The sequence below is a fragment of the Miscanthus floridulus genome, chromosome 15 (assembly GCF_019320115.1).
Source record: "Miscanthus floridulus cultivar M001 chromosome 15, ASM1932011v1, whole genome shotgun sequence".
Taxonomy (NCBI): Eukaryota; Viridiplantae; Streptophyta; class Magnoliopsida; order Poales; family Poaceae; genus Miscanthus; species Miscanthus floridulus.
In genome coordinates this window covers 65,854,920-65,881,749 of record NC_089594.1, presented here as the reverse complement: position 1 = coordinate 65,881,749, position 26,830 = coordinate 65,854,920, and the positions used below count along the sequence as shown (strand labels likewise).

Here is a 26,830-nt window from a genome sequence, read left to right as displayed (position 1 = left end):
AAATCCTATCATCTGAAGCTTTGGAAGAGTAATGCTTCATCATTGTGCTGCTTCCAAGAATGAACTAACAAGGAGCAAAGGGAATCAAAGAGATGGTGTTTAGTTAAATTTGACTGACTTGTTTTTACTAACAAGGAGCAATGTAAATTGTAGTTTCAATCTAGGTAAGAAAAGGCATCTGCTTCATTAGATCAGGGATGAAAAGAAATAACAACAGTTCTCTTCGAATGTACTAGTTACCTCTGGAAAAGAATGTCTGTTTTCTTCTTTGCTTGGAGAGCTTCTGCAAGCTCTAGTTGCAAAGCCAGTACTCTTTCCAAGGCATTGCCAGAACCAGGAAGCTAAGGAAAAATATTTTGCAAATGCTCATTTGCCTAAAATAGTAACAAATGCAAAAATACATCTGCTTTTTTGCGCAGTCTGGGCTTCATCTGCTTTTTAATCGGCTGATTCGTTTCACAAATGCAAAAATGAGAATGAGATATATCATAGTACAGGTTCACGTTTACTATACAGACAGGATATACCATATCATGTTGTGATAATGTCCTTTCCAAACCACCGAGTGATGGGCCAGTTAGATTAATGTCCAGGGGAAGAAGAGACAAATTCTCATTTTTCAATCTTTTCAGCTGCATATAAAAACAATTTCCATTTAAATCAGCTGTATGAGCATGGGGAAGAAATGGTATATATGACAATATCTCAGCACCCTGTCGTAACACTACACATGTACCAGCTCCTTCTGGAAAAGGCTGAATTCATTTGCTAATTTCTTGTGCTCTTGATAAATATCTTTGAGAATTGCTAAACAACACTAGGTTGTTTAGCCCCCTCTCAGCACTCGATTTTCTCCCCCTCTCATTCTTCTTCCTCTCCGGCTTCTCCCCCTCTTCTTCCCCAACTCCGGCGGGCTTAGAAGGGACCAGCCGGGGGAGGCAGGCTGGCCAGGCGGTAGGGACGATGGCCGAGCGGTTAGGGGCCCTGGCGGCCGGTCCAAGTCGGGGCTGCGACGCCATGGCTAGAGCACGCCATGGAAGCCTAAGATCGGGGAGGGGAAGATGAAGGCCGCCGCGGTCACGCTAGGGTTTCGCCGGAGCTCTGCAGCCGCGGCCGTGGAGCTCTGGCGAAACCCTAATGCGGCCGCGGCGGGGCAGTGGGCGGCGACGGTGGCGAGGTGGAAGATGATCAGTGCAAAAGAACATCAATTCTTTTAATGCTATGGTTGCCATTCAAATTGTTCTCTGTTGACGAATCCATTTCCTGATAGCAATTTTTGTCACAACAACAAAATAAAATCAGTTGACTAAGTTGTCAAGAACTCACCACTGCAAATGTTATTCATCAGGTAAAAACAACAAGGACAACAAAGACCCAAAGTTTTTTATGAATTGATGTTGAAAATGTATACTGACCACATGATAATATCTTTTGAGACCTTTTACAATGGTTGGAATCACTTTCTATCGTCTCCCGTCGTCTACGTAAAATACTCATTTTTGTTGATTTTATTCGTCGCAATACGGTCGGTTGCCCACACCCCTCTCGCTCCCACCCCACGCCCCCGCCGCGCCCGAATTTTTTACTTTTTGGCCCTTTTTTCAAAAGTTTCTCTCAAATAGACCCCTGGCGGAAAGAATTCCAGAAATGGACCCTTGGCTCGGCGCCAGGGTGAGTGGCGCCGAGCTCGGCGCCACGGTGACTGGCGCCGAGCTCCTGGCCACGGGCAAACGGCCTGCAAGGGGCTCGGCGCCATCCACTCTGGCGCCGAGCTCGGCGCCGTAGATCTTGGCGCCACTCACTCTGGCGCCGAGCTCGGCCAAAATATCTACCCGGCCTTCTTCCCCATCTCCTTGCCCTAGCCAGCCCCCACCGCCGCCGCCGCGCCCACGCCCGCGTCCGGCCGCCCGCCCGCACCCGACGTCGCCCGCGCCCGCCCGCGCCCGCCCCGCGCCGCGCACGCCACGCCGCGGCACCCGCCCGCCCGCGCCCGCCACGCCGCGCCGCGCGCGCCTACCCGCACCGAGCCCGCGCCACGCCGGGCCCGTCCGAGCCACTGCTGCTCCGGTGGCCTCGCCTGAGCCTGCACCGCGCCGCCGTGCCCTCGCGCTGTTGGCCGTTGGTTGGCTGCAGCGCCGAGCCGCCACGCCCTCCACCGTCGTCGTAGCCTTTGTCTCCACCGCCGGCCTCGGCCTCGCCCCGCCTTGCCGACGTCCACCGCTGTCCTCGCCTCGCCCCGCCTCCCGCGGCCGTCGAGCCGGTCTCGTAGCGCAGAGCGCCGGCCACCCCGCGACCGCCGCGCGCCACCTCTATCGTTGGCCGCGCCACCGCAGTCCCGGATATTCGCCTTGACCTACGCCCATCGTCCGTCGACCCGAAAAGGTATAAAATATGAATATGCAATGTACCTATTTAGTTGGTGTATGTTATTGACTAGTTATATTGTCATGACTTTGTTAGTTGATTTAGTTATATATATATATGTAGATAGATAGAAACATAGATACATTGATAAATAGATATAGTTAGATAGCTACTTAGATATGTAGTTATATTTGTAGTTAACTATATATGATCTTGCTATTTAGTGAGTACACTATAAATATATACGTAGTTATTATCATGATTACTTAGTTTGTAGTTAGAAAGTACTTGTTAGGTACTATCTATCGTATAATTTGGACTAAAGGACATGTGTTTCGTTACATTTTTTAAATAGATGGACAACCTAGTGACCATATATCATGGAGGCACGGTTGAAAGCGATCGTTATGGATATGTTGAGTTTCTTGACATGCAAAGCGTGCCTGTGCTATTCAATGATAGGCCTTCATTTAGTGATATGGTTGCAAGGGCTCGGGAGGAGCTGCATTGCTTTGGAGATGATGACATTGCAGTTGATGGTGTACTGCACCTAGGTTGTCCTCCGAACATCTTCAGGCGAATGATCTCAATTGGTTGTGCGGATCAGTGGGACAACTATGTGAGATCGGCTATGAAAAGCCAGCTGCAATGTTTGGACGTGGTTGTTCGTTGGGTGTTAGTTGATCCAATCCCTCATGGGTTTACCCCAGCAATGGATCATCCGGCACACATCGACCCTCCCAGTTCCGGAACCTTATCTGCATGTGCAGATTGCGCCTACGGTTCCTGATGCTCAATCTGCCCCCAATGCGTTATTTGGAGATGGTTGTCATACTCATGTTTTCGTGGCAGATCCTCCTTATGAGATCCCTTTGACACAGAATCATCCGAGTAAGTGTCTTAACCGCATGGTTTTTGAGGAGCTTATCCCGTTCCTTACATCTATTTATTTCATTCTTTCCTCATTTCTGTAATGACATTGCAGGAGACATTCCTGAGAATATCGATATGCCCCATGTTGCTGCGCAAGTGCACTTTTTCAGATGGATTTCGTGGCTCCAATAATGTTGAAATTATAAATGATTCGGAGCCATATGAGATGGCTAGGGCTCTTGATTCTGATGATGATCATCCTATTGGAGAGCTGACGGAGAGTGATATTGAGATGATGAGACGTATCTTTCCCGACCGCCGTGATCCTAGAGTTCATGAGTTTAGTGATCTTGCTCATTCTGATCTGGCGTTTGCAGAAGGACGTGATGATGAGCTCCTAGAAGCTCTTGAGGCCGGTCCTAACATGGTAATTGAGGAGGGGAGGGTGTTCAATGACCTCCCTGCTTTGAAGAGGTGGTTGCAGGCTTTTGCAGTGATACGAAAGAGGCCTTACAGGGTATTTGCATTCATATGTGGAGCGCCGTTACACAGTTGTGTGTGACAAGGAACGCTGCCCATGGAGGGTTTGTGCAAGGAAGCAACAGGTGACCGGAAAATGGAAGATCACAAAAGTAGTTGGGCCACACAATTGTGCTGACCATGAGCTGACACTGAGGCATCGGCAGTTGACATCTACCCTCATTGCCAAGCGGTTGATGGGAATTTTGCAGGGAGAACCCAACATGAAGGTGAGAACAATTATCAGGACCGTTGAGGCGTTGTATGGAGGATATGTGATAACTTATGGTAAAGCATGGAGGGCTAAGCAGCGAGCGTGGAACATGATATATGGGGACTGGGAGGATGGGTATGAGCAGCTGCCAGTTCTTTTCAATGCAATCAAAGCGGTGAATCTAGGCATGCATTATGAGTACATCCCAAAACCTAATGCATGGAAGGATGGGAGGTAGATATTTTTCCAGTGCCTTCTGGTGCTTTCCTCAGTGTGTCGAGGCCTTTAGGCATTGTCATCCCGTCTTCTCCATTGATGGTACGTTCTTGATTGGCAAATACCAGGGCACACTTCTTATAGCCATATCCTGTGACGCGAACAACAAGTTGGTTCCTTTGGCATTTGCTTTGGTTGAGAAGGAGAACAATGACAGTTGGGGATGGTTCTTGAGGCTAGTTCAGGATACATGTGGTTGGCCCTGGCAGGGAGGTTGGCGTCATATCTGATAGGCATCAGGGCATACTTAATGCCGTGCGAGAGCAGTTAGAGGGGTATGCACCTTTGCACCATCGTTGGTGTACTCGACACCTTGCCGAGAATCTCCTACGGAAGGACAGTGTCAAGAAAAACTTTGATCTGTTGCAGGAGGCTGCTCGACAGCTTGAGGACAAGTACTTTAGGGAAAAGTTAGAGCAGGTCAGAACCACATCAAATGCAGAAGGTAGACAATGGCTCACAGGTTTGATGAGGGATTTGGAGAAATGGACTGAGAGCTCATGACGACGGTGGCTGGAGGTACGAGTTTCAGTGCAGCAACATGGCAGAGTCATTCAATAAGTTGCTATTGGGGATACGTGGTATGCCCGTGAATGCAATTGTTCAATTCACCTTCTATAAGCTTGTTGCCTGGTTCAATGATAGACACGCCCATGCATTGCAGTTGAGTAGTGATGGAGAGATATGGGCTCCGAAACCAAAGGCACACCTAGAGAAGGCAAGAGAAAGGGTTGGCACACATGAGGTTGCATGCTTTGACCACGCCATAGGGACTTATCAGGTCGAGCATAGGGGCGGTACAACGTCCGATGGCGAGGTCCGAGAGTCGAGGATACATGTGGTTGTCCTCCAAGATTTCAAGTGCACTTATGGTAAACCAAGGCAATACCACTTTGTATGTTCACATTTGGTGGCAGCAGCTAGGCATCGCAACTATAATATCGAGAGGAGGATACCTCATGAGTTCAGTGTCAACACGCTTGTGAACACATGGAGCCCTCGCTTCGTGCCTTTCCAGGACCCTAGAGAGTGGCCTCCTTATGATGGGCCGAAGTACATTGCGGATCTAGCTTACCGTTGGAACAAGCGTGGATCAAGGCAAAGGACGAGGCATAGGATGGTTATGGATCAGATACCCAGAAGAACTAGGCATGGGAGAGGAACTCCATTTGTTACTGATCCCGAGCAGTACGAGTGCGGCAAGTGCGGTAGACTTGGCCACAACTCATGAAGTTGCCATTGGCAGATTAGTGAGGTAGGACTATTGGTTTATAGTATTATTTTATATTTTGTCGTATCATATATTTAATTATGCATGTCTCAATTTATGCTTGTATTTGTGTCAATTATGTATACATTTATAAGTTCATGTTTCATTGTACATTGCAATTCTAATTCATTCACTTTTTTTGTAGGATGGAGCAATTCCACCTGCTCGACCCGACGTACGAGGAGACCCACAGAGGACGTCTCAGTTGCGCTAGGGCAGGTAATAATCTATAAGTTTTATTCGTACATGTGTTCGTGAAGTAACATGTGACTATGTTATATTCGATGCAGGACCTTCCGCACCTTCGTTCTAGGACCCACAGTGGGTTCTTGGACATTCGGTACGACGATAGGTACACTCCTTTCCTGCAAAGAGCTGGCCTAGATGTCATCTCCTTTTAGGTTCGTCGTGGGTTGCCCAAGTTCAACTCAGCGGCGATAACTACGTTGGTAGACAGGTATTAAAGTGAATCATTGCCTCCATTCATGGCCATTTGTTAATGCGATTGACTTTTTGACAAGTAATCTTCCTTGGTCTTAAATATAGGTGGTGACCAGAGACTCACAGCTTTCACCTACCTTTCGGAGAGATGACAGTCTCGCTTTAGGACTATCAGAAGATGCTAGGCCTAAGGATTCATGGGAACCCAATCACCGAGGCAGTGCAGGTCAGAGGGATGGAGAGCACGAGTGGAGGCCTTCCTTGGGCATGAGCTTGGCGAGCAAGGGGCTCGCACTTCTAGAGTTCCCATCTCATGGCTACGTATAGAGTTCGCACAGTGCCCTGAGGAGGCAGATGAGGAGACGGTTGTGTACTACTGCCGGGCAGTGGATCCTACACCTTTTTGCTTGCGTTCTCTTTCCCGACGCAACGGGTGACAATGCGTCCTGGATGTGGATCCACTGCCTCAGTAACTGGGACTAGGCGGGTCAGTACAGCTGGGGCTCTGTAGTCTTGTGTTTTCTATACCAGCAGCTGTGCGAGGGGTGTCGTCGGTCTACGGCGAACCCATCACTTGGTGGATGCGTGTACCTGTTACAGCTGTGGATGTGGGCTTGTTTTCCAGTTGGTCAGTCCAGAGGTACTGGCTCAGTCGTGAGTGGTTCCAAGGTCAGCCTCCAAGTTGCCAGCCGACGTGGGTGTACCTTTGGGACCTAGGTCAGGGTTTGCACACTGAGGATAGATCAGGGCGTACATTCAGTACACAAACAAGCTAGATTCGCTGACGGCGTCTAGTGTAAGTAAATTTTATTTTCCATGCAACCTATTAAAAAGATTAGTATACCATCTAACATCTTATTTGAACATGATGCAGGTAGAGTGGGAGCCATATGGTGGAGAGGATGCACTACTTTTTCAGCTGAGCACCGTATGTGGGGCCGACGACTACTTCTATAGGATGAGGTGTCCTCTAATCTGCTTCTATGCTATCGAGTACCACCTGCCAGATAGGGTTGCACGCCAATTTGGAGTGAGACTAGCTTTGGCCTATGCCTCTGTTCTCGACTGGCGTTGACTTACACAAGTAAGTGTTTTGATATTTCAAATGAGTCATGATGATGGTCCATTTATTATAATATGGTGCCACGTACGTGGATTAATGTAACGATGATATACAGTGCAGGTTGGATCGTCAGAGGAACAAGAAGATTTTTGACTGGGAGAGGCACCACCAGTCCTACATTGAGGAATGGGAGGAGATGCACGACAACCTGGACGACAACAACGAGCCGCACACTGAACCGTGAGTTCAGGCGGTACCAAGCTTGGTACCAGCGTTCGACAAGGTGCGGGCTCAGACTACAGTGGACCGAAGCTGACTACAGCCGACATCGAGTCCTCCGACGATGAGGACACGACGTACGACCGGTCCACTCGTGCAAGAAGGCAGGTGGAGGCAGGACCGATCTTGGATAGAGTGGTAAGCCAATCGACTTATTTTGTTATGTTTAGTTACATAACAATACATTAGGTGTTCTTAGACCGACTGTTAGGAGTTATCTATTGTAGTTATTGCAACCTTCGCGCTGTATAACCCTTGTAATAAGTTACATTCTTGTACAAAAGAAAACAAAACTAAATATATAACCCTTGTAATACATTAGGTGTTCAGAAGTCTTAATATTGAAAACATTGTTGCAGGGCAATACACTGAGAAGCTCAGTTGAAGAGATCGAGCGCGTTCGGCCTAGAGTTAATGATGACTACATACTTGGCTTCCTAGATGTAAGATTACAAATATTCTTTCAAACAAATCATTAATACGTTATATTCTTTCACTTAACATTGTTTTGTACAACAGAGGCTGTCACGTCGTCTACGCCATGCGGCTGGTCGTTGTGGTTGCAGGACAAACACGACGCATGACGTGTACGATCCTTCCGTAGGAAGAGGAGCCTTGGGTTCCTCTAGTCAAGCAGCTACAGGGGACGAGGAGGAGGACGAGGAGGCCGACGACGACGATGACATGGACAAGAGGCACGATGAGCTTGGGCCCTCTCAGCTCCATGACACTCCATCGACTTATCCTACACCACCTCTAGGCACTAGGCGACTGCCTGTCCCCATGACCCTTACACTCCAGGCACCAGCGCTCTAGGTCACAAGGGTAGGGGCAAGAGTAGGAGACAGTGAGGGACGTGGTAGATGTTACTATGAACTATTGTATTTACTTATCTTTAATTATTCGGGACCGTATGGATATTGTGGACTATTTGTACTTTGCATGACATATTATGTTAGTTGTGATATTCGTTGTGGTTGCATTATGCTTGTTGGATGAGTGAATGTTTAGAATATATATTGATGTCTCTGTTTGTAACTGTGGATGCTTCTAATACAAGACCGTATCTTGTGAATTTTTTGCGTGAATCTTTAATCATACTATACTTGTACAAAGGCACAAATGTAGTACACAGATTAACTATAAATTTATTACTGTTTATAATCCAGGGATATTTGTACATACGCTGTGTACAAGAATCTATGCATTTCAGAGAATCTATGCTTTTTAGAGAATAAATATAGACTTTTCAGATACACGGACATCATCGAATTATCACATCACTGATATAGACCTCTCAGCTGCAAGGACAACATGCAAGGAAGCACAACTAAACTCTATCTCCATCATCCATCTTATGACTATTTGATCCAAGGGCTGAGGTAAAGCGGCACACGGATCGCTGACATGGCACATTGACAGGCCTCCATTTCCTCCTCTCGACCTATAAATAACCACTCACTCCCTCTCATTCACACAAACAATAAGGAAGAAGAACACTCCTCAGCATTTGCTTTCGTTGTAGTACCAATGTCTGGAGGGTCGTCCAGAGGGAGAGGAAAGGGGAAGAAAACTACCTGGGGGTGGGAGGGTCCTCTTGGTCCCAATTTCTTTGAGGAAAGCTCTTTATGAGAGGTTCCCAGTTGAGAGCAAAAGTAATTTCACCAAAGAGGCACCACTGACAGGATACGATGAAAGGAAAGAAGAGTGGCCAAAATGCATGCATGGTGAGGACTGCCTAGTGCAGATGTTCACCGAGGGAATAGATGGAGGTCGTCGTTTCTTCAAATGCTCGCGAGCATGGGTAATTTCTTTTACTATTTGTTTCTTCAATATGTTTGTCTTGTATATCACTTACACGACATACTTTTTGTAGTCTTCCTTGACAGAAGAAAACTGTGGGTTCAGTAGGTGGGTCGATCCTTGACCTATTTATCCGCATGCGGAGTACATCTACTACCTACAAGACCGTATCTTCGATCTAGAAAGGGAAGTTAGCAGCGGCTTACAAGGATGACGAACAGGACGAACAACAACAATGGTGCCGATTCACAGGAGGCACTCTGCAATGATCCATATTGCACCTGCCCTAACCACAAGAAAAAGGGGTCTCCCCCATCACCCCCGCCACCACCACCACCAACAACTGGGAGGCTACTATAGGAGAAGGTGCAACACAATTTGCTATGTGGCCACACTACTAGGATGACTTTATGTTTTTCTTGTGGAGAATCCCAGGTTTAATTATCTAAGGCATGTTAGGTTTAATTACCGAAGGCATGGTTTAATTACCTAAGGCATGTTAGGTTTAGTCAAAGAAAACTATTTACCCAGGTTCGGTACCTGTAGTCACATGCCATTTAATGTGTTTCGTGTGTTGATTTCTATAATATCGTATGTCGTTAACTGTTTTTTACAGCACGTGTTCAAATAGAAATAAGTCTGTATCATTAAGCGGAATATTAAGACCATTGATAATGAAAACAACCACATAATGAAAAGTTAGATACTATGTCATATTACACAACATATTAATAGTATAACTAAGTGCCGACAGTAGACAAAGGGGCAAATGCACTTCCAAATCCTTAATCTGAAACGTACTGAGTAAGCAACTTATCATCCGAGTACCAGTCCTCTACTACAACCCTGTTGCTGTGGCTAGGCTCAACTACGTTGCTCTCACCTGCCTGTCGCTTGTAGTAAGCGGCCTCCACTTCGTCTGCGGCCGCTACGGCCTGAGTGAAGAACGCGTCGTCATCCTCCTCTGCCTGTAAGCCTGCCTCTGCTAGAGCGATGAGCTCGCTCAGTCTGCCTAGTGTCGTCGTCAGCCTCCTGCGCCTGAATGCCTGCCTCTGCTAGAGAGATGAGCTCACTCAGTCTGCCTGTGTCGTCCTCAGCCTCCTGCGCCTGTATGCCCGCCTCTGCTAAAGCAATAAGCTCACTCAATCTGCCAGTGTCGTCCTTATCCTCGTCTCCATCATCACACATCACAATCGGTGATTGAACGGTACGACCAGCTCATGATCTATGGGCATCTAACTTCTTCTCCTCATATCTTGCACGAGCCACCTCTACAGCAAGTTCTCCGCTGCAACCTAATCCCTTGATGTATAAAATGCAATCAGTTAGCAACTCGATAATATTATATTTAAAACCAGGCAACGAAAAAGGTTTTCAAGCACTCACTGGCACATAATGTAGCAACATGCTTGTCCAAGACCTGCATCTATACTCTTGTCTCCTCCTTTGCCTCATTCCTTGCCCTCTCCTCCTCTAACGTCGTTCGCCTCTCCAATCCCCATTTGTTAAGCCCAACATCGATCGGGTTACAAATACCGTGCTGTCTAGCAAACTCACACATCTTTTCTTTGTGATGTTTAACGAATAGGTTGATGTAGTCAGATCCATATCCCCTCTTCCGTGCAATTACTTGCCTCTTCTTCAGTTCATCCAAGAACTTAGCTTGACCATCATAACATTCCCAACTGCATTTCCTAGTACTCTGTTCAAAACAAATATTATATCATATATGTATTAGGAAAACAAACAAAATACGATTTCATGTTTACCAGAATTATAACAAACCTCATCATACTCAATCATATGGCCGCAATAATGACCTATTCCAAGCTCCGAAGGGACTAGGCCATAGTTGGATTTTACACCACATTCGCACATGACAGGAGGTGCTTTGTAGATTACACGTTTTTTTCTTCTTTTCCTTAACCCTCCGCGGTTCTTTCGGCCATTGGTTCTTAGGACCATACAACCACTCCTTGAAACTGACACTTCGCCATTGAATACACCTAAATAATAAGACATTAGTACATAAACACATATAGCTCAAGATTTTAACACATACACTTTGCACTTACTTCATGCTTGTTTGGACATACAAACTCCAATGTATTCTCAGGGTTTATCACAGCTCGATCTTCCGCAATCGCACAGAGGAGGTTCCTCGAGTCGTCTAACGGCGGCTAGGTGCTCCTTAGCCATCATTGCCGGAGGGTTAGGGGGGATGGAACCCACCACTTGAAGTGCTCACGTGGATGTCTCCCTCTAAACCAATCGTCAAAAAAGAGGTACCTAGGATCAAACTTTTCTGCACCATCGATCCACTGAAAGAAAAAAGCACCTCTCATGGTCCTACACAACGAGATTCCAATAATATATTAGTACCATACTTAAACAAATAAAGAAAAAAGATAGTACAAATAATTTCTTACATTAAACCGACTACATGTGTAGAAGCAACGCGTGGCTGTGTCCGGATATTTCGATTGAAAAACATGGGCCGGGAAACCACAATTACAGTTAAGGACAGGAAGGTCAGGAGGAACAGGGGCATCTTTGCTAGACGCATCGGGGTATAATTCGTGAGGACGACCCCAGTTTTCGCCAAAACTCCTCCCGAAACATTTCTTGCATCTAACAAATAGGATGTAATTTAGCAAACATAAATAAAAACATCACAACAAAATATCAATGAGAACCATAACTACAATACAATCAATTTCGTTATAAGAACCAAAAGCAGTTAATATTATACCCTAAACCTAGGGTTTCTCATTTCATCAACAACAATAAATCCCATAACATAACTACATGCGGCTTGGTTTGCTAGCATTTTTCACGCCTTGAAATGAACCTACGGTTGTATAATACATATATTGAGGGATACAATGAAACCCTAAGTGATGACGATTCTTAGGTTCAAAAATCCGACTAATATATACCGAATCTATACGAGAAAAACAAGGAGGTGAGCGAGTATACCTTGCTCTCGAAGATCTACGGATCAAATCAAGGTTTTCAAGGTCCAATATGTCGATTCGTGAGGTAGGATGAAGTGACGAGAAAAAAAACCCTAAGGAGAAAGAAGAGGAAGAACGTTCAGGGAAGAAAGGCTGGGCTGGGGTTAAATACAGGTAGCTCGGCGCCAGAGTGAGTGGCGCCGAGCTCGGCGCCAAGATCTACGGCACCGAGCTCGGCGCCAGAGTGGATGACGCCGAGCCCCTTGCAGGCCGTTTGCCCGTGGCCAGAAGCTCAGCGTCAGACCACTCACTCTGGCGCCGAGCCAAGGGTCCATTTCTTGAATTCTTTCCGCCAAGAATCTATTTGAGAAAAACTTTCGAAAAAAAAGGGCAAAAAGTCGAACCGGTCAGCACGCGACGCTGCTTCTCTCACTCGCATTAGCCGCCGCCCTGCTCTCTCCGTCGCTCTAGCCGCCGCCGCCGGCCTCGCACGGCGTCGCGGCAGCCGCCGTGCCCTATCCCTCGCTCGCCGCGGCAGCAACCTCGCCCTCGTCCTCGCTCGTCGGTGGGTTTCACCGCTGAAACAGCCGGGCCTACAGAGACTGGCATGACTTCTCCTCCCGATTCCGCCGCGAGCGAGACCGGGACCGCCGCCGCCGCTATCGTGGATCTCCACCTCTATCGTCCCCTCCGCTGCGTCTCCTCGTCGCATCGAGTTCCACGGCGGCGCCAGCACCTCCGCGCACCGCATCTCCCTGCCCTTCTAGGTCTGTCTTCACCTCTCGTCACACCGTCTTTTTTTTAGAGGTTAGTACTGAAGGAATACTCAAATTTAAGCAATGGTATGCTTCTACAATATGAAATGGTAACAGATGTGCAATTTTCATGCACAGTAATGCAAATGAAGACAATTGTTTTTGTATTTTTATTAGCTGACATAACTTTAAATTAAATAATTGATTAATTTTCATCTTCAAGTATTTCATTGAGTGGTTCCATTCATGCAAATAGGTGCTGAAACCCATTTGACAATGCATGATTTAACACAGAATGTTTGCAATAAATACTGACATGGATAGCTAGTTGTGTATAATCTTTCACTGGGTCAGTTAATCTGCTGTTTCAGCAAAATTGTATGGATGCTATCCACTACTTTAATAATCCTTAGGAGATTGACATGTCAGTTTGCTTGGGATGAGTTGGTTTGTGCTGCAATGTGTGTAGTGTGGCTGTGTGAGAAATGAAAATGGGATTTACAGCTAGCTGTTGGTGATTGTCATGGTAGCTTGCTGTGCCTTGTTCATTGGGCCCTTGTGCATATCAAATGTCAGTTTTTTTTTGTTCTATTTTGTTCCCCGGGTTTTAAGTTTTAACAGGAAAGTGAAAAAATATCTATTGATAATCAGGGGATTGTTTATATTCAGAGAGGAGAAATGTCTGAAAGATTAGTAAAGCTGATTAGGTTCGTATGTCTGTCGTGTAGTTACAGCATTTCTTGGGCAAATGTTTCAGTCAGCTGTTTGGCATGCTATTTAGCTATTGTACTATTAGCCGTCAAGAGCTAAGCCTTTCTTTTGCTGAGTATAATACAGCATTCTCGAACTAGGACTTGCTCAGTATTATACTCTTGAGACAGCTATCACAAATGGTCAAATATAGGCGTATAGATTTTGCAAGTTTTCAATAGAAATACGGAATAGGTTTGTCCTAGAAAAGGAACTAGAATATGCTTAGTCAGTTCTGATTTGGTTAATTGTCAGTGCACCATTCATAAATTCAGAATTCCTTTATACTTGGACTGCTTGGTTAGTTGGTAATGTCTGAGGCCCGATGTGGAATGTGGATACTCTGCTGTGTCAGTATATTTTTCGTCATAGCTATGTGTGAATTTCTGGATATTCGAGTGAAATTTTTATGTTATAGCTATGTGTGAAGCTGGGAAGTTGCACACAATCTGAGTAGGTATAGCAAATATCTGGCCATGTTATTGCAGCCGAGATCCTCATAGTTGAAATGGCTTAGTTGCTGTACCTGTATGCACATAGTCAAGAATGGACTTATTTCCTTCTTCAGGTTATCTCTCATTATCCCATATATCTTCTCGACATATGCTGTCAACTGTTGCTTGAACCGAAGTGCTGGATATTTTGCCTCTACCATTGATGCAGTGTTAGGCCTTCCCACCATTCCACTGTATCCACTAGCTATGCCTAATCTTGAACAATTGAACAACCTGCTATGTGCTAACCTTTCTTTTTTTTTCTAGATGAAGCATGTGCTATCTGTAATGTAATGCAAACATGTGCTATGTTCTCAACCTGCTATGTGCAAACCTTTCTTTTTTTTCCTGAAGTGAAATATTTACTGTTAGATCCAGTACAGATGCTTGCTATGCGCTAACCTTTCTTTTTTTTTTCTAGATGAAGCATGTGTACTCAAGCATCTGTAATGTAATGTGCAAACATGTTAAGATGGTTCCTCCTTGTTTACATTTTTTGACATTGCAGTACAGATGCTTGCTGCTGGTAGTTATAATTTTTTTTAAAAAAAAACAACAACAAGTGAGCGCTACTGAGAAAACTTTTTCTGCCGTGTCTTGGAAATCTCGATGACACTAGTTTGAGGTCAGCTCCCCTCATTGTTGCCTGAATGTTTGTGGAGATGTTTCGTTGTGAATTTGCGGCTATCAGTGGTCCCTGGCTGTTGTTGGTTCGTTGCATTTCAGTAGTCTGTTAGCTGATAAGATTGCCAAGTGAATCATGTGTGGCTGTGTGAAAAAAAAATTCGCGTAAACAGGGTGGTCTAAAATAATTCTGTGTAAAACGATCTTTTGCACTTCTAGCATCAGTTTGTAGGGAATTGAAGTCCACATACTACGTACGTAGTAATCCCCATGTGCTCTTACAGTCTTACAGTCTTTCTTGGGAATTGGGATTCGTGAAGAGTAGATAGAATTGGATTAAGATTTCAATTAATTTAATACCACGATTAAGAACGGAATTAGCTGAGCTTAGTAGGATTCATGAAGAAAGGCGAATGAATCACAATGATCAGTTATATAACTTATAAGGCCTGCCAGAAAAGAAGTATATGCTTTATTAGTTACTCCTAGACTGAATTTTATGAGAATGCTCTCACTATTGGAACTAACTCTGCATCTTGGTGTCTGCAGCTACATCTATTTGCTATTTGCTACATAAATATTTTAAAATTATGGTAAATTTATTTTAACATTCAAATAATTAATTATCGAATCTCTTTGATTATCTATTATTGAATATGACTAAAGTCCATTGCTCTTTCAGGTTTTGGGGGCTCTAGCTATTGCCAAGCTATTGTCATACTTGCTCCTTTTGTGATTGATTTGATCTTTGATTCTTAGTTGACAAACATGATGCATCTTTATTAAAAACGGAGAGTAATGCAACTAAATTAAATGATCCAAATGCCATATTTATTCTTCATTCATGCCTTACATCATTGGCTACTTGGAACTAATTTTGCTTTATTTTTTTTAGCAGGGTAATGGATTGGTTGCCTGGAGTAAGAATTGCATTTATTGGAAATGGACCATATAGGTATGACCAATGCAGCACCTTACTTTTATCAAAGTTTTGTCTGTTAGCATAAAAACGCAGTGAGGGAAGTGGTGGAGACTTAGGAAAATGCAATTCCTGTAAAACAATTCACCTATGTGTTCAATTCCTTACAAACAATTCATTATGGCCTGTTCATTCCTGTAAAAGAATTCTAGCAGGTTGACTATCTGGATTGTTATGGTGATCCTGAATTTATTGGCAAGGTTGGTGCATTTATGGCAAGAAAGATCCAGCTTGTGTGGCAAAAGTGAAGAACCTCTACAAAGAACTTAACCTAGAGGTCTGTCTCTACCCTTGATGAGGCTTTCTATTTATCTGTAGATTGTAATCACTTGCTCATGTAAGCCCACCATAAACGTAATGCAGTAAATACTGATTAAAGATCAATGTGACGCCCATGTTACTGAAGTGATATTGATGCTTTGAAGACTATACCCCGTGTGCAATGTGACACTTACTGGACGAAGTAGCAATCAGCCACACTTATTCTTACTTCTTTGTCTGAAAATAGGATGACATACTAAAGCACTCTCTCAAACCTTACTAAAGTCTGAAATTTTGTTTATCATTTTGTTCCAGGCGGTATTTCAGGAGTATGAGAATGAGAGCTACAAGAAGCTGATTACAGACATTGAAGCCCAGCCAAGCATCGCGGTTCAGAACGTGCTGAAGTCCTTGCACAAGATCTATAAGAGGCAGAAGTAGGGTGCTCTTGGATAAGGAGCTCAGGAGCTGTTACTCCATCGCATGCTTGACAGATAAACCGGACTTCCTCACCTTGCTGCTCTAGTATGATGTGGAGCTTCTAGTTCAAGGGGGAAAAAAATCGATGTAGTATGATGCACCTTGCTGCTCTGAATATTAACAGGCAACTCAGGCAAGATGCTGTTTTGGTTTGGTGGGCGGCATGTTGCAGACAGTAAATTGGTTGTTCTGTTATTTGCATCTTATCGACTTCTTTGCTTCTTTTGGCCACCGCCCTCCTATACACCCTGATCGCTTGATCGTATCAGCCATGCTTATCAGCTATGATATAATGTTTTTTTCTCACAACAAAACAGCATCAGCCGGCTTATAAGCTATAAAAACGATCAAGCGACCGGGTGCTAGTCGCTTTCAAATAAATTTCCCCTGCCACTTCTGTGCTTCTCTCTTTTTCTTTGGCCACCGCCCTGCGTGTCGCTTTCAAGTGAATTTCTAGCGTGCCCAGGGTAAATCTCTGTTATTGTCTAGGAAATTAGTAGGCTAAGGTGAAATGGTGAAACTAAAGTGGACTTTACATGATCATGGAAACAAAGGATTTTATGGGCCAAACGACGCTTAGTATACGCGAGAAAGCAAGGAAAATGCCCGCATCTTCTATGACTTTGTGGTACACTATTTTGGAAACAAAAGTGCCATGACATGATAGAAGAATATTCCAAAACCTAAATTTCAGGAAATGATTCTCCAACATGTCCGTATTATATTAGTGGTTCAAGTAAGGGCAAAAAAGAACAAGTTACAAGCGCCTGTTTTTGGAAGCAGAAATCCAGCTAGAGTTTGGAGTAAATCACCAAGACAACTTTATGCGCGTTATGAGCACACCAATTTAACAGGCAAATGTATTAGTAGTACATATAAATAAGAAAGGGAGCACAGCAAGTATCTGCCTGGAACTGTCATTACAGCAATTTAACAGGCAAGTGTATTAGTAGTACATATATAAATAAGAAAGGGAGCACTACAACAAGTATCTGCCTAGAACTATGTCATTGTTTCCCCAGATGGTAATGAAGTGATTTCATACATGACATCTGTCTTTTGGACAAAAGAACAGGATATAAACATTTGCTAAGTTAACATATATGAAATTCCATCCCTTCTTTTTCCACGCACCTAATCCTATTTCGATTGGTTGGGAATCAGCTGACGCAGTTGCAAACATTGCTCGACGAGGGGCCCATTTCAATGCTGTAATAGGACCAATGTGACTGTTCCAACAAGCAATCTGCAAAAGAAATCCGACACTAAGACATTGGGATATTAGCAAAAGGATGTAAGATCAGAAAATGTGCACCACAAGGATTGGTATCTGAAGCACAGAAAAAAGGGAAGATAATATAACTCAACTTATCCCCTCCATATGCATCCAGAACATATATCGTCCTATTCGCTTGGCTTATAAGTCGTACTTTTTCAGCCAACGAATAATATTTTTCTCTCACAACAAATCAGCCAACAGTACTTTCAGCCATAGCTTATCAGCCAAGCGAACATGGCATATATTGTTGTTAGTTGTTGTCAAGCATAGACTTGCCATCGTTGCTAAATTTGATGTCAGAAACTTCAGCTGTATCTCCACCAACCAAGAAAGTGTCAAATGGACCCTGAGGGCCTGTTTGGAACGAAGGAATGGAAAACATTGGAATGGAAAAAAATGCAGGAAAGGAAGGTGAGTGTAGTGGCAAAACTAAGGAAAGGAAAAACACGGGAAAGAAATAGGAGGAGGTGTTTGTAACATAGGAATTTGTAACACAGGAATTCCAAAGCATATGACTGATAAAAGGCACTTAACACATAATGATAAATCTTTGTAAAAACGTACAATGATAAACTAATACCCATGTATGATTGATTATTTTTATTCTTATTTAATGGGTGGGAGAAGCTACCCTGAGGTACAACATATGGCAGCATATGACCTTAAAAAAATGACCTCCAAAACGTATGGCAGCATATGCCGGCCTGGAGTAATCTCGCATTGATGTGCTCATGCTAATCACGCTGCACGCCTCGGGCTTCCGCGAAGAGAAGAAAAACCAGAGCACAAAGTGGATTTTTTCATTCCTGTGAAATCTTGAAGAGACTACAGTATTCCATAGGAATGGAAAGGATATTTTCCTATGTTCCAAACAGCATATTTCCTTTCCTTTCCTCCGTTTTAGTTTCCTGTAAATTTCCTACGAAAAACCTACAATCCAAACAGGCCCTGAAATTGGATTGATTCACAAGATAAATATTTCACACACCTTCCACAAATACATGGCTGTTCTCTATTATTATGTTCACTACATACCTTGTCATACGATCGGGAATCAAATAACTTAATAGCACCCCCTTCCATTGCTACAGCAAAAACAAGTCCCTGCTGATCCATATGCAACAGAGGTCTACCACGCAGTCTTAGAGGGTGTTTGGATGACCCATATGCAACAGAGGTCTACCACGCAGTCTTAGAGGGTGTTTGGATCCAGTGACTAAAATTTATGAGGTGTCAAATGAGGGTATCGCATGAGGTGTTCGGATACTAATAAAAAAGCAAATTACATAATCCGTCGGTACTCCACGAGACGGATTTTTTAAGCCTAATTAATCCGTCATTAGCACATGTTAACTGTAGCACCACATTATCGAATCATGAACTAATTAGGCTTAAAAGATTCGTCTCGTAAATTAGTCACAAACTGTGCAATTAGTTTCGTAATTAGTCTATATTTAATACTACATGCATGTGTTCAAATATCTGATAGGACAACGACTAAAATTTAGGAGGAGGAACCAAACACCACTTTAATATGCCCTGAATGATACATGAGTAAGAATGAAAGAGCTTAGAGGATAAAGGGCATCTTTCATCTCATAAATGCAAACTAAGCATAGTTGGTTGCTATAGTGAGCTCATCAACTAAGGTAGTTTTTGGATTCAGTGACTAAAATTTAGGAGGTATGTCGAGAAAATATTGTATGGGGTGTTCAAATACTAATAAAAAAACAAATTACATAATCCGTCAGTACTCCACGAGACAAATTTCTTAAGCCTAATTAATCCGGCATTAGCATATGTTTACTGTAGTATCACATTGTCAAATCATGAACTAATTAGGCTTAAAAGATTCGTCTTGCAAATTAGTCACAAACTATGCAATTAGTTTCATAATTAGTCTATATTGAATACTCCATACATATATCTAAATATTCGATGTGACAGAAATTTTAGGAGGTCCTGCAGGAACCAAACAACCCCTAATAACATCCAGGCACACCCTCACAGCTAGCTTCTTACGTTGCTTGCCTCCATTTGGTTGGGCCTACCGGGCCAAAAAACAGTTTTACAATGCGGTATATATTTTGAATTGAATGAATTCTGAATTTTGAATTGAATTGAATGTGCTGAATCTGAACAAAAAGTAAAAAACGGTTGGAAAACATCTAAACCGTTTATGAATTTGGTACTTCGTACGATTTTGGGATTTGTATCCAGCACGCACGCAGACGGGTTCTGTCAGCAAAAGACCGTAGCAGTACTACGTCTCAAATCTTTTGAAATTCCTAGAAATAAATTAAAATTTAAAAATAAAAATGATATCAATACTTGTATATGAATCTACCTTAAACTGAGCCTTATTTACGGGAACTAAAGCATGTTATCCATGTGCAAGTTGAAAACCATGAGAAGATGAAATTCACCTACTTCGCCACTTATCAAGCCTTGAAACTATCATCCCCAAGTGGAATGAAAGCTACAAGACATCAGAAAAATGATCCTTTGCAAATGAAATGCCTCACTGCAACATGCCCTACATTGCACTACACATTTGTTCGGTAGCAACCAAATTCTTTTTTCTCCTAAAAGAAGACTAAGGAAGCATGAAAGTGAAGAATATCATCCTTGGCCCAGCAAGAGATGAAGGGGCCTACCTTCTGCTACTTGCATAATGATGGTCATAGTAAACAGACTCGACAACCAAACTAAATTCAGTTCAGGACACGGTAAGATGATGCAGGGTGAGGACAGCGCCTTGAAAATTAGCCTTTCAGTTTAGCAAACCAAGTGAACTACACAGCTGAAACTCAAATCTTTCCTGTGACAGCAAAAGAGATCTAGCCCTATTACAGATATTAAGTTTCATAGATGTCTGTCGCCATCATCTTGCTTAATGGGGCTAGAACTCCTCATCCAGCAGACCACCTTATCCTCCATCTGGAGAACTTGATTTTCATTGGGAACTTACACTTCCAGCAGACCACCTTGTTCTTCATCTGTTTCAATGGTTCAGCTAGGGGGCCACTATACAATACTTTAAACAAAATGTACTGCCATGAAGAGTGAAAAAGAACCTCCTCCACCCACGTTATTTTGAATTTCTTTTTCTAAAATAAATATTCTTCTGAATCAAAGTATATATGTTCACCGAGTAACATAACAAGGCACTTAATGTAATTAAATACCTTCACAATGTCTGAAGAAGTATAGCAGTACATTTCTTTAATCCTCCTTGCTACATCAAAAGAAGTATACCAGTATGATATCCACTTCTCCAAATTAACCACAATTTTGTAATTCTATTATGTTCTATTCTCTGTTGAACAAAGTACTGTTTTCTGGAATCTTTCATTTCCTTTACATCTGGTAAGTTTCTCTAGATAAGTTGAAAGTTGAGTAGTATCTTGTGACAAATTGACAATCAACAAGAAAGCAAAGGAAGCTACCTTTAGAAGTTGATGAACAAACTGGGTAACATCCTTGCCTGTAATTGGAATTGATCTGATACTGCTCCCAATGACATATCCGTCAGCAACTGGAACAATGTGGGTAGCCCCATCACCCACGTCAACTACAACACCTGTCATTTCACAAAAACAAAGCATGAAGTTTCTCATAAATATAAGAGTGTGACGAATGTTCGCAAAACTCTGAAGTAATTCACTACTGCTCCGGGATGAACTAACTACTAAAGCTAGATCAGGAAGAGTTAGGCGCTAATCAGACAGTTTTTCCATCCAAACCATTTGAAATTGCTTGAGCATGAGTCAACACGAAATTCAGGGCCTGGGCAGATTTACATTGCACTAAAGTAACAGGACGTTGACGAATCATTTGAAGAATACAGCAGGAGTTAGGCGCTAATCAGACAGTTTTTCCATCCAAACCATTTGAAATTGCTTGAGCATAAGTCAGGACGAAATTCGGGGCCTGGGGAGATTTCCATTGCACTAAAGTAACAGGACGTTGTCGAATCATTTGAAGAATACAGCAGAAGAAAGAGAGGACCGCTTAAGGACCTGGTACTCCCACTCGGCGGCGATGGCCATGGCGAGCGTGGGCGAGGGCAACTTGTGGGGCCGCTTGGCCGGCGACTTGAGGGTGCGGTAGTCCAGCATCACGGTCCACCCGTTGCCGTCGTCGGCGCGCCGCACGGTGGTGTCGCCGTAGAAGCGCTTCCCGACCACCGACCCGTCATGAACGACGTCGGCATCGCCATCGACGTCTCGTCCCTCGTCGTCACGGCCGCGGCCGCCGCCGGCTTCTTCACGTAGATCGCGTCGCCGGATCCACCTCCCCCTCCTCGCGCGCAGCTCAGCAGCCTTGGCGACGGCAGCCTGGATGTCCTGGCGCGAGGTCGAGAGCGCCGGCGGGAGGTAGGCGGCGGCGGAGGAGGATGCGGTGGCCTGGATGAACCTAGAAATAAAATGTTTATCTAACTATATTACTATACTACTCAACAAAATATATATTTAACTATAGTACTTAATTAAATCATACACCATAACTATAGTACTCAAAACATTTTTTTTGTAATTATGGATTTACCCTTTTACCCTTTATTAAATAAACGAATTATGAAAAAAGGAATTACTACTCCTTTATTTGTAGTTCTAATGCCCTTAATTTTAGAGGCGATGGGAGGCGACGTGACGCATATGGGCCCACCGACCATAGACACACCTATCACCTCCCATCGTCTCGCTCTCATCGCTTTCTGCCTTCCTAGCCGTCCGATCGTGCGACGTGAGCCATCGAAATTCTCCCAACCATTGTAAAAAAATTCATATCTTTAATATATTTGCTTTGTCGGTAAAGGAGAAAGGTAAAAGGCACATTGTGTGGTCTCTAAGGACAGCTTCAATATAATGGTGTTCTATAAGCTAGCTCTAAGCATATTATTGCATATTTTAATAGAGGAGAAAGAAAAACTATCTCTTTATCAGGAGCTACTCTCGTACACACATTTCAAGATCATGTGAGGTTACACATATTACAAGTTAGGTACTAAGAGTCAATATCATTGGATAAGTTGTCTTAGAGCTAGTAACTATTTCCTCCATTCTAAATTGTAGGATGTTTTGGCTTTTTTAGGTTCATAGCTTTTGCTATGCACTTATATATACACTGTCTAAGTGCATAAAAAGGTGTATCTAGAAAAGCTAAAACATCTTATAATTTAGAAGAGAGAGAGTAGCTCATAATATTGAGGTGTCCTAACATTATCTAGATGCAAGTAGTTTAAGAACAATATTTTTAATTAACTATATATTAAGCATGCATATTTAATGTTTATAACTCATAAGGATGCAAATTAAGAACAATATTTTTAATTGATTGTATATATTAATCATGAATATTTAATGTTTATATATAACTCATAAGGTTCTGGCAATACGCGTTGGTATACCAATATAGTTCATGAAAATTGTCACTTTATCCCCTTACAAATTCATACAGGAGTACTTTTACCACTAACAATTAGGTCGATAGCTGGTGAGATAATTGTTAGAATCTATTTGGGTCCCTCAAAGCTATCCATCTCGCTAGTGTCTTGCGTATCACCCAGTTAACAATTAGCTGTTAGTTGGTTCTCTCTAACTAACACGGCTAATAGTTAGCTACTTCCTCTGTCCAAAAAAACATAATTCTAGCTTTAAACCCGGACACTGGACGGAGGGAGTACGTGCCTACTTAAAAATTAGATGGATGCCCACCATATGGTAGAACCTCTTGAGAAATCGGGCCCACGTGCATCTATCGTTGTCTCAACAGACCTTTGATAGCGTACACGAGTTCCCAACAACTTAACAGGTCTGTCGGGTGTCCTCGGAAAACCTGAATCATCCACGAATCTTTTTCGAACAGGATCCCAATCACAGTCATTGCAAATTACAACAGTTTATTCAAATATATACATCAGAGTAAAAGATAGCGGAAGTCTTAAGATAACATAGTTTACAAACCAGATGTTTTCAAACTTACAATACCATAAGTGTCATACAACCATAGTAGCGGGATAATATTACATTAACATTATTTATCATACAAACTAGTGCCTTGTCCAAAGGTCATTCATCATTCCGCATTATCATTGACTTCAAACATAGACATGCAGCAAAGACCAAAACAAGCCTACGCATGCGACTCACCTACAACAAGGGTTAACAAACCCTGAGTACAAAAGTACTCAACAAGACTGACCCGACGTAACAGGGGGTGATAGACTTTAAAGATGTAGGTGTTGGGGCAAGGTAAGGATGTAGCAAGATTCAAAAGTTCTTTGCCAAAAGCTTACTATTCTTCATCCTATTTTCAAGTTTTACCCCTAAGTCCTTTTAGTTCATTATCTCAAACTATATGTACATTTTCCATATTCCAATCCTTCTCATTCCATTCTTTTTCTCATGTTTTAGTAATTCATCAGTCCTGCATTGCTTCTATAATGAATCGAGTCTCCATATCCACGGAGCACCGGCAATTCGAATTGATTCAAGTCCCAACTGGGGATTCCTTATCACACGACATATGTAGAACTTAATCTTGCATATACCAACCTCGCTACCGGATCCTCCTATACTAAGTCATCTCCACGCCACTCGAGAGCACAGCACACCTCAAATTCGGCCATATTCCAGCCACAAGGGTACACGCTACTCCTGCCATCTTTCCACTCCCAGTGCGTGGGCATTCATCTTAGTATCGGATTAGCCGAAGTAGGCTTACCGAAGTATGTGACCAGTACTACAAAGTGTTTCGTTCAGAAGATCCACAATGAGTGGCCTTTAAGCGACATAGTCGGCAACATTACCCAACATTCAAGATAAGTTACCCGACTAGTCTCTAGTTCATTCTATCTTCTTTCTTTCTTTGGCCAGTATGCCATCTTTGATTGTATCGAAACTTTTACTTTGAAAGCCTACCAATAAGCATACTAAGCATTCTATGCCTTTATAAAAGAAAACATCTTCAAAGATGGTAAACAATTAACAAGGTAGGCAATGCATCAAGTAGGTAACATTTGAATTAAGCAACTTAATGCAATAAGTAACATAGGTGATAAACTTTTCAAAGTAAACAAGGTAATGGTTTAATGCATAAACCGAGGCTTGCCTTCGTTGACGATCTCAGGTTTCGGATCAGTACCACAATTATCGAATCCCGTGACAACCGGGGATTCTTTCAGAACTTGCTCAACTAGAATCGTTTCACTCTCGGATTCTACACGAAATGATAACATATGCTTTAACATGATGATAATGTAAACATGATGCTGTCATGGTACATGAAATATAACAACACCTTGAATACAACTGTTTTTCACGGTACAGTTGCAAGCCAACAAAACCAACTTGCAATTCTACCGTCAAGGACCACACATGTGACTTGACCAAACTGATCTTGAAACCCTACTAGTCACAAAACATGATCAAAACAAGATCAAACACTAATCAAACACTTAGGGTTTGCTTTTATTTATTTTTGAATTAATTTGGAAATAAGCCCAAAAATGAACTTGTTCTAAATGACCTCAAAATTTTAGGTAAGCTTCCTCATGACAAATTAGTGTACCAAAACAAATTTCATAATGTTTGGAATTATACAATGGCCTACAAAAATTATGAAAATTGCATTTATCAATTAATAGACTAAATTTTTGAACATTAAAAATTTATTCAAGTTTCATATTTTTAAACCATAATAGAACATGTATAGAAGCTACACATAAATTTTTAGAATTTTTAGAGCTGTAATTAATTTCCTATAAATTTCCAAAGTGGCTGCACTATTTAAAAATCAGAAATAACAAAACTTCACTGCTCTCTCTCTCACTGACAGCCAGGCCCCGCTCGTCAGTGACACAGAACAGGAATACGGTGGCGCTGCCATCACCGATCGACCAAAACGAGCCGGTGGTGATGCTTCGGTGAGGCAGACCGCACCCACATGACCTACACAACCATGTGAACGTACCCCGACCCTCAAAACAGCAGCAGGCGCACCAGAGTGAGCTCTTCGCCGGCCATGGCGGCGTGGGCATGACGGCGCATGGCACAACCCCGACCATGGTGCGGTAGAGGCTAAAGTGGAGCGAGCATCACACTCAGGAGCTCACCACGATCACGCTGGTGTGCTTGGTGAAGGCGGAGACGGACTGTAATGACGTGGCCATGGTGAGGTCGATGGTGGCGGAGCTCTGGACGGTCTTGGGGAAGAACGCGTTGCGCCGGGCGATTTCGGCCAACACAAGCGACGCGAGCAAGTCGAAGAGGAGCGCAAGGTCAAGGCGATCACGCTAGCATAGCTAGGCATGACGAACGCGGTTCAACGGTGGCTACGGTGAGCGGCGGAGCTGATCGGTGGCAGAGCAGAGCAGAGGGGAAAACGGAGGGCGACGGCGGCGGTGCTCCTATTTATAGCCGGGGAGAACGCGCCCGGCATCGACAGCTCACGCACGAGCTCGCCACAGAGCTTGTTGCGTGTCAACGCGCGAGAAAGCAACGCAAAACGATCGGCGGCGACAGCTGCGTGGCGCCGACGGCAAGCAGGGAGGTGGCGCTCGGCTAGATTTTGATTTTTGAAGTATTTATAGAATTGCCACTGCGTTTATTTTGCAAATTACTCACAAATTTTCTAAAGAAGTTGAAAATCTCCAAAAATGAAAGTTGCTCAACTTTTCAAACTCTACAACTTTGCTTCAAGGAATATTTTCAAATTCTGCCTCTATTTTGAAATTTGAATTTGGGGTGCATTTGAGCATTTGAATCATTTCAAAATTACTCCAAATTTTATATGTAAACTTGAAAAACTTTGAATACCAAAGTTAATCCTTATAAAATAAGCTTCAACTTTGCTTTTTGTCACAACCCAAAATTCCAAATGGATTTTGAATTAGACAAAAGGGGCAAAAAGGACTTTTATGATTTGAATTTGAATTCAAATTTGATTTGTTTACCTTTTTACTTTAACTTTGATTTTTGACCAATAACATGGCCCATTAGGGTTATTTGAGTCAAATGACACATGGCCTCACATGATCACATGAAATTTGACCCTTGTGGCCATGATCTTTATTTATAGTTTGAATCACATCACACATAAAATAACAACTTATGAAATAAAGCTTATTTAGTGAATGCATTCAA

At 43.0% G+C, this 26,830-nt stretch overlaps 1 protein-coding gene and 1 long non-coding RNA gene across 6 annotated transcripts; one reads left to right on the top strand and one right to left on the bottom strand.

Annotated features, from left to right (window-relative positions):
• The first annotated feature begins 12,487 nt into the window (after positions 1 to 12,487).
• Positions 12,488 to 16,633, top strand: LOC136508587 (uncharacterized). 5 transcript variants are annotated; one of them, XR_010772034.1, is made up of 4 exons: positions 12,488 to 12,826; positions 15,581 to 15,637; positions 15,806 to 15,938; positions 16,238 to 16,633. It is a non-coding gene; the product is annotated as an uncharacterized lncRNA (long non-coding RNA). The 5 variants fall into 5 exon arrangements; XR_010772036.1 differs by having other exon boundaries at positions 15,578 to 15,637; XR_010772033.1 differs by lacking the exon at positions 12,488 to 12,826 and adding an exon at positions 12,834 to 15,275 and having other exon boundaries at positions 15,365 to 15,637.
• A 2,232-nt stretch (positions 16,634 to 18,865) lies between these two features.
• LOC136507572 (uncharacterized) lies at positions 18,866 to 25,857 on the bottom strand. The gene is made up of 3 exons (XM_066502249.1): positions 25,801 to 25,857; positions 21,704 to 22,123; positions 18,866 to 21,264 (listed from the first exon to the last, which is right to left on the bottom strand). Exons 1-3 carry the CDS (start codon positions 25,855 to 25,857, stop codon positions 21,256 to 21,258), a joined length of 486 nt encoding a protein of 161 aa, XP_066358346.1. The 3' UTR covers positions 18,866 to 21,255.
• Positions 25,858 to 26,830: the final 973 nt, after the last annotated feature.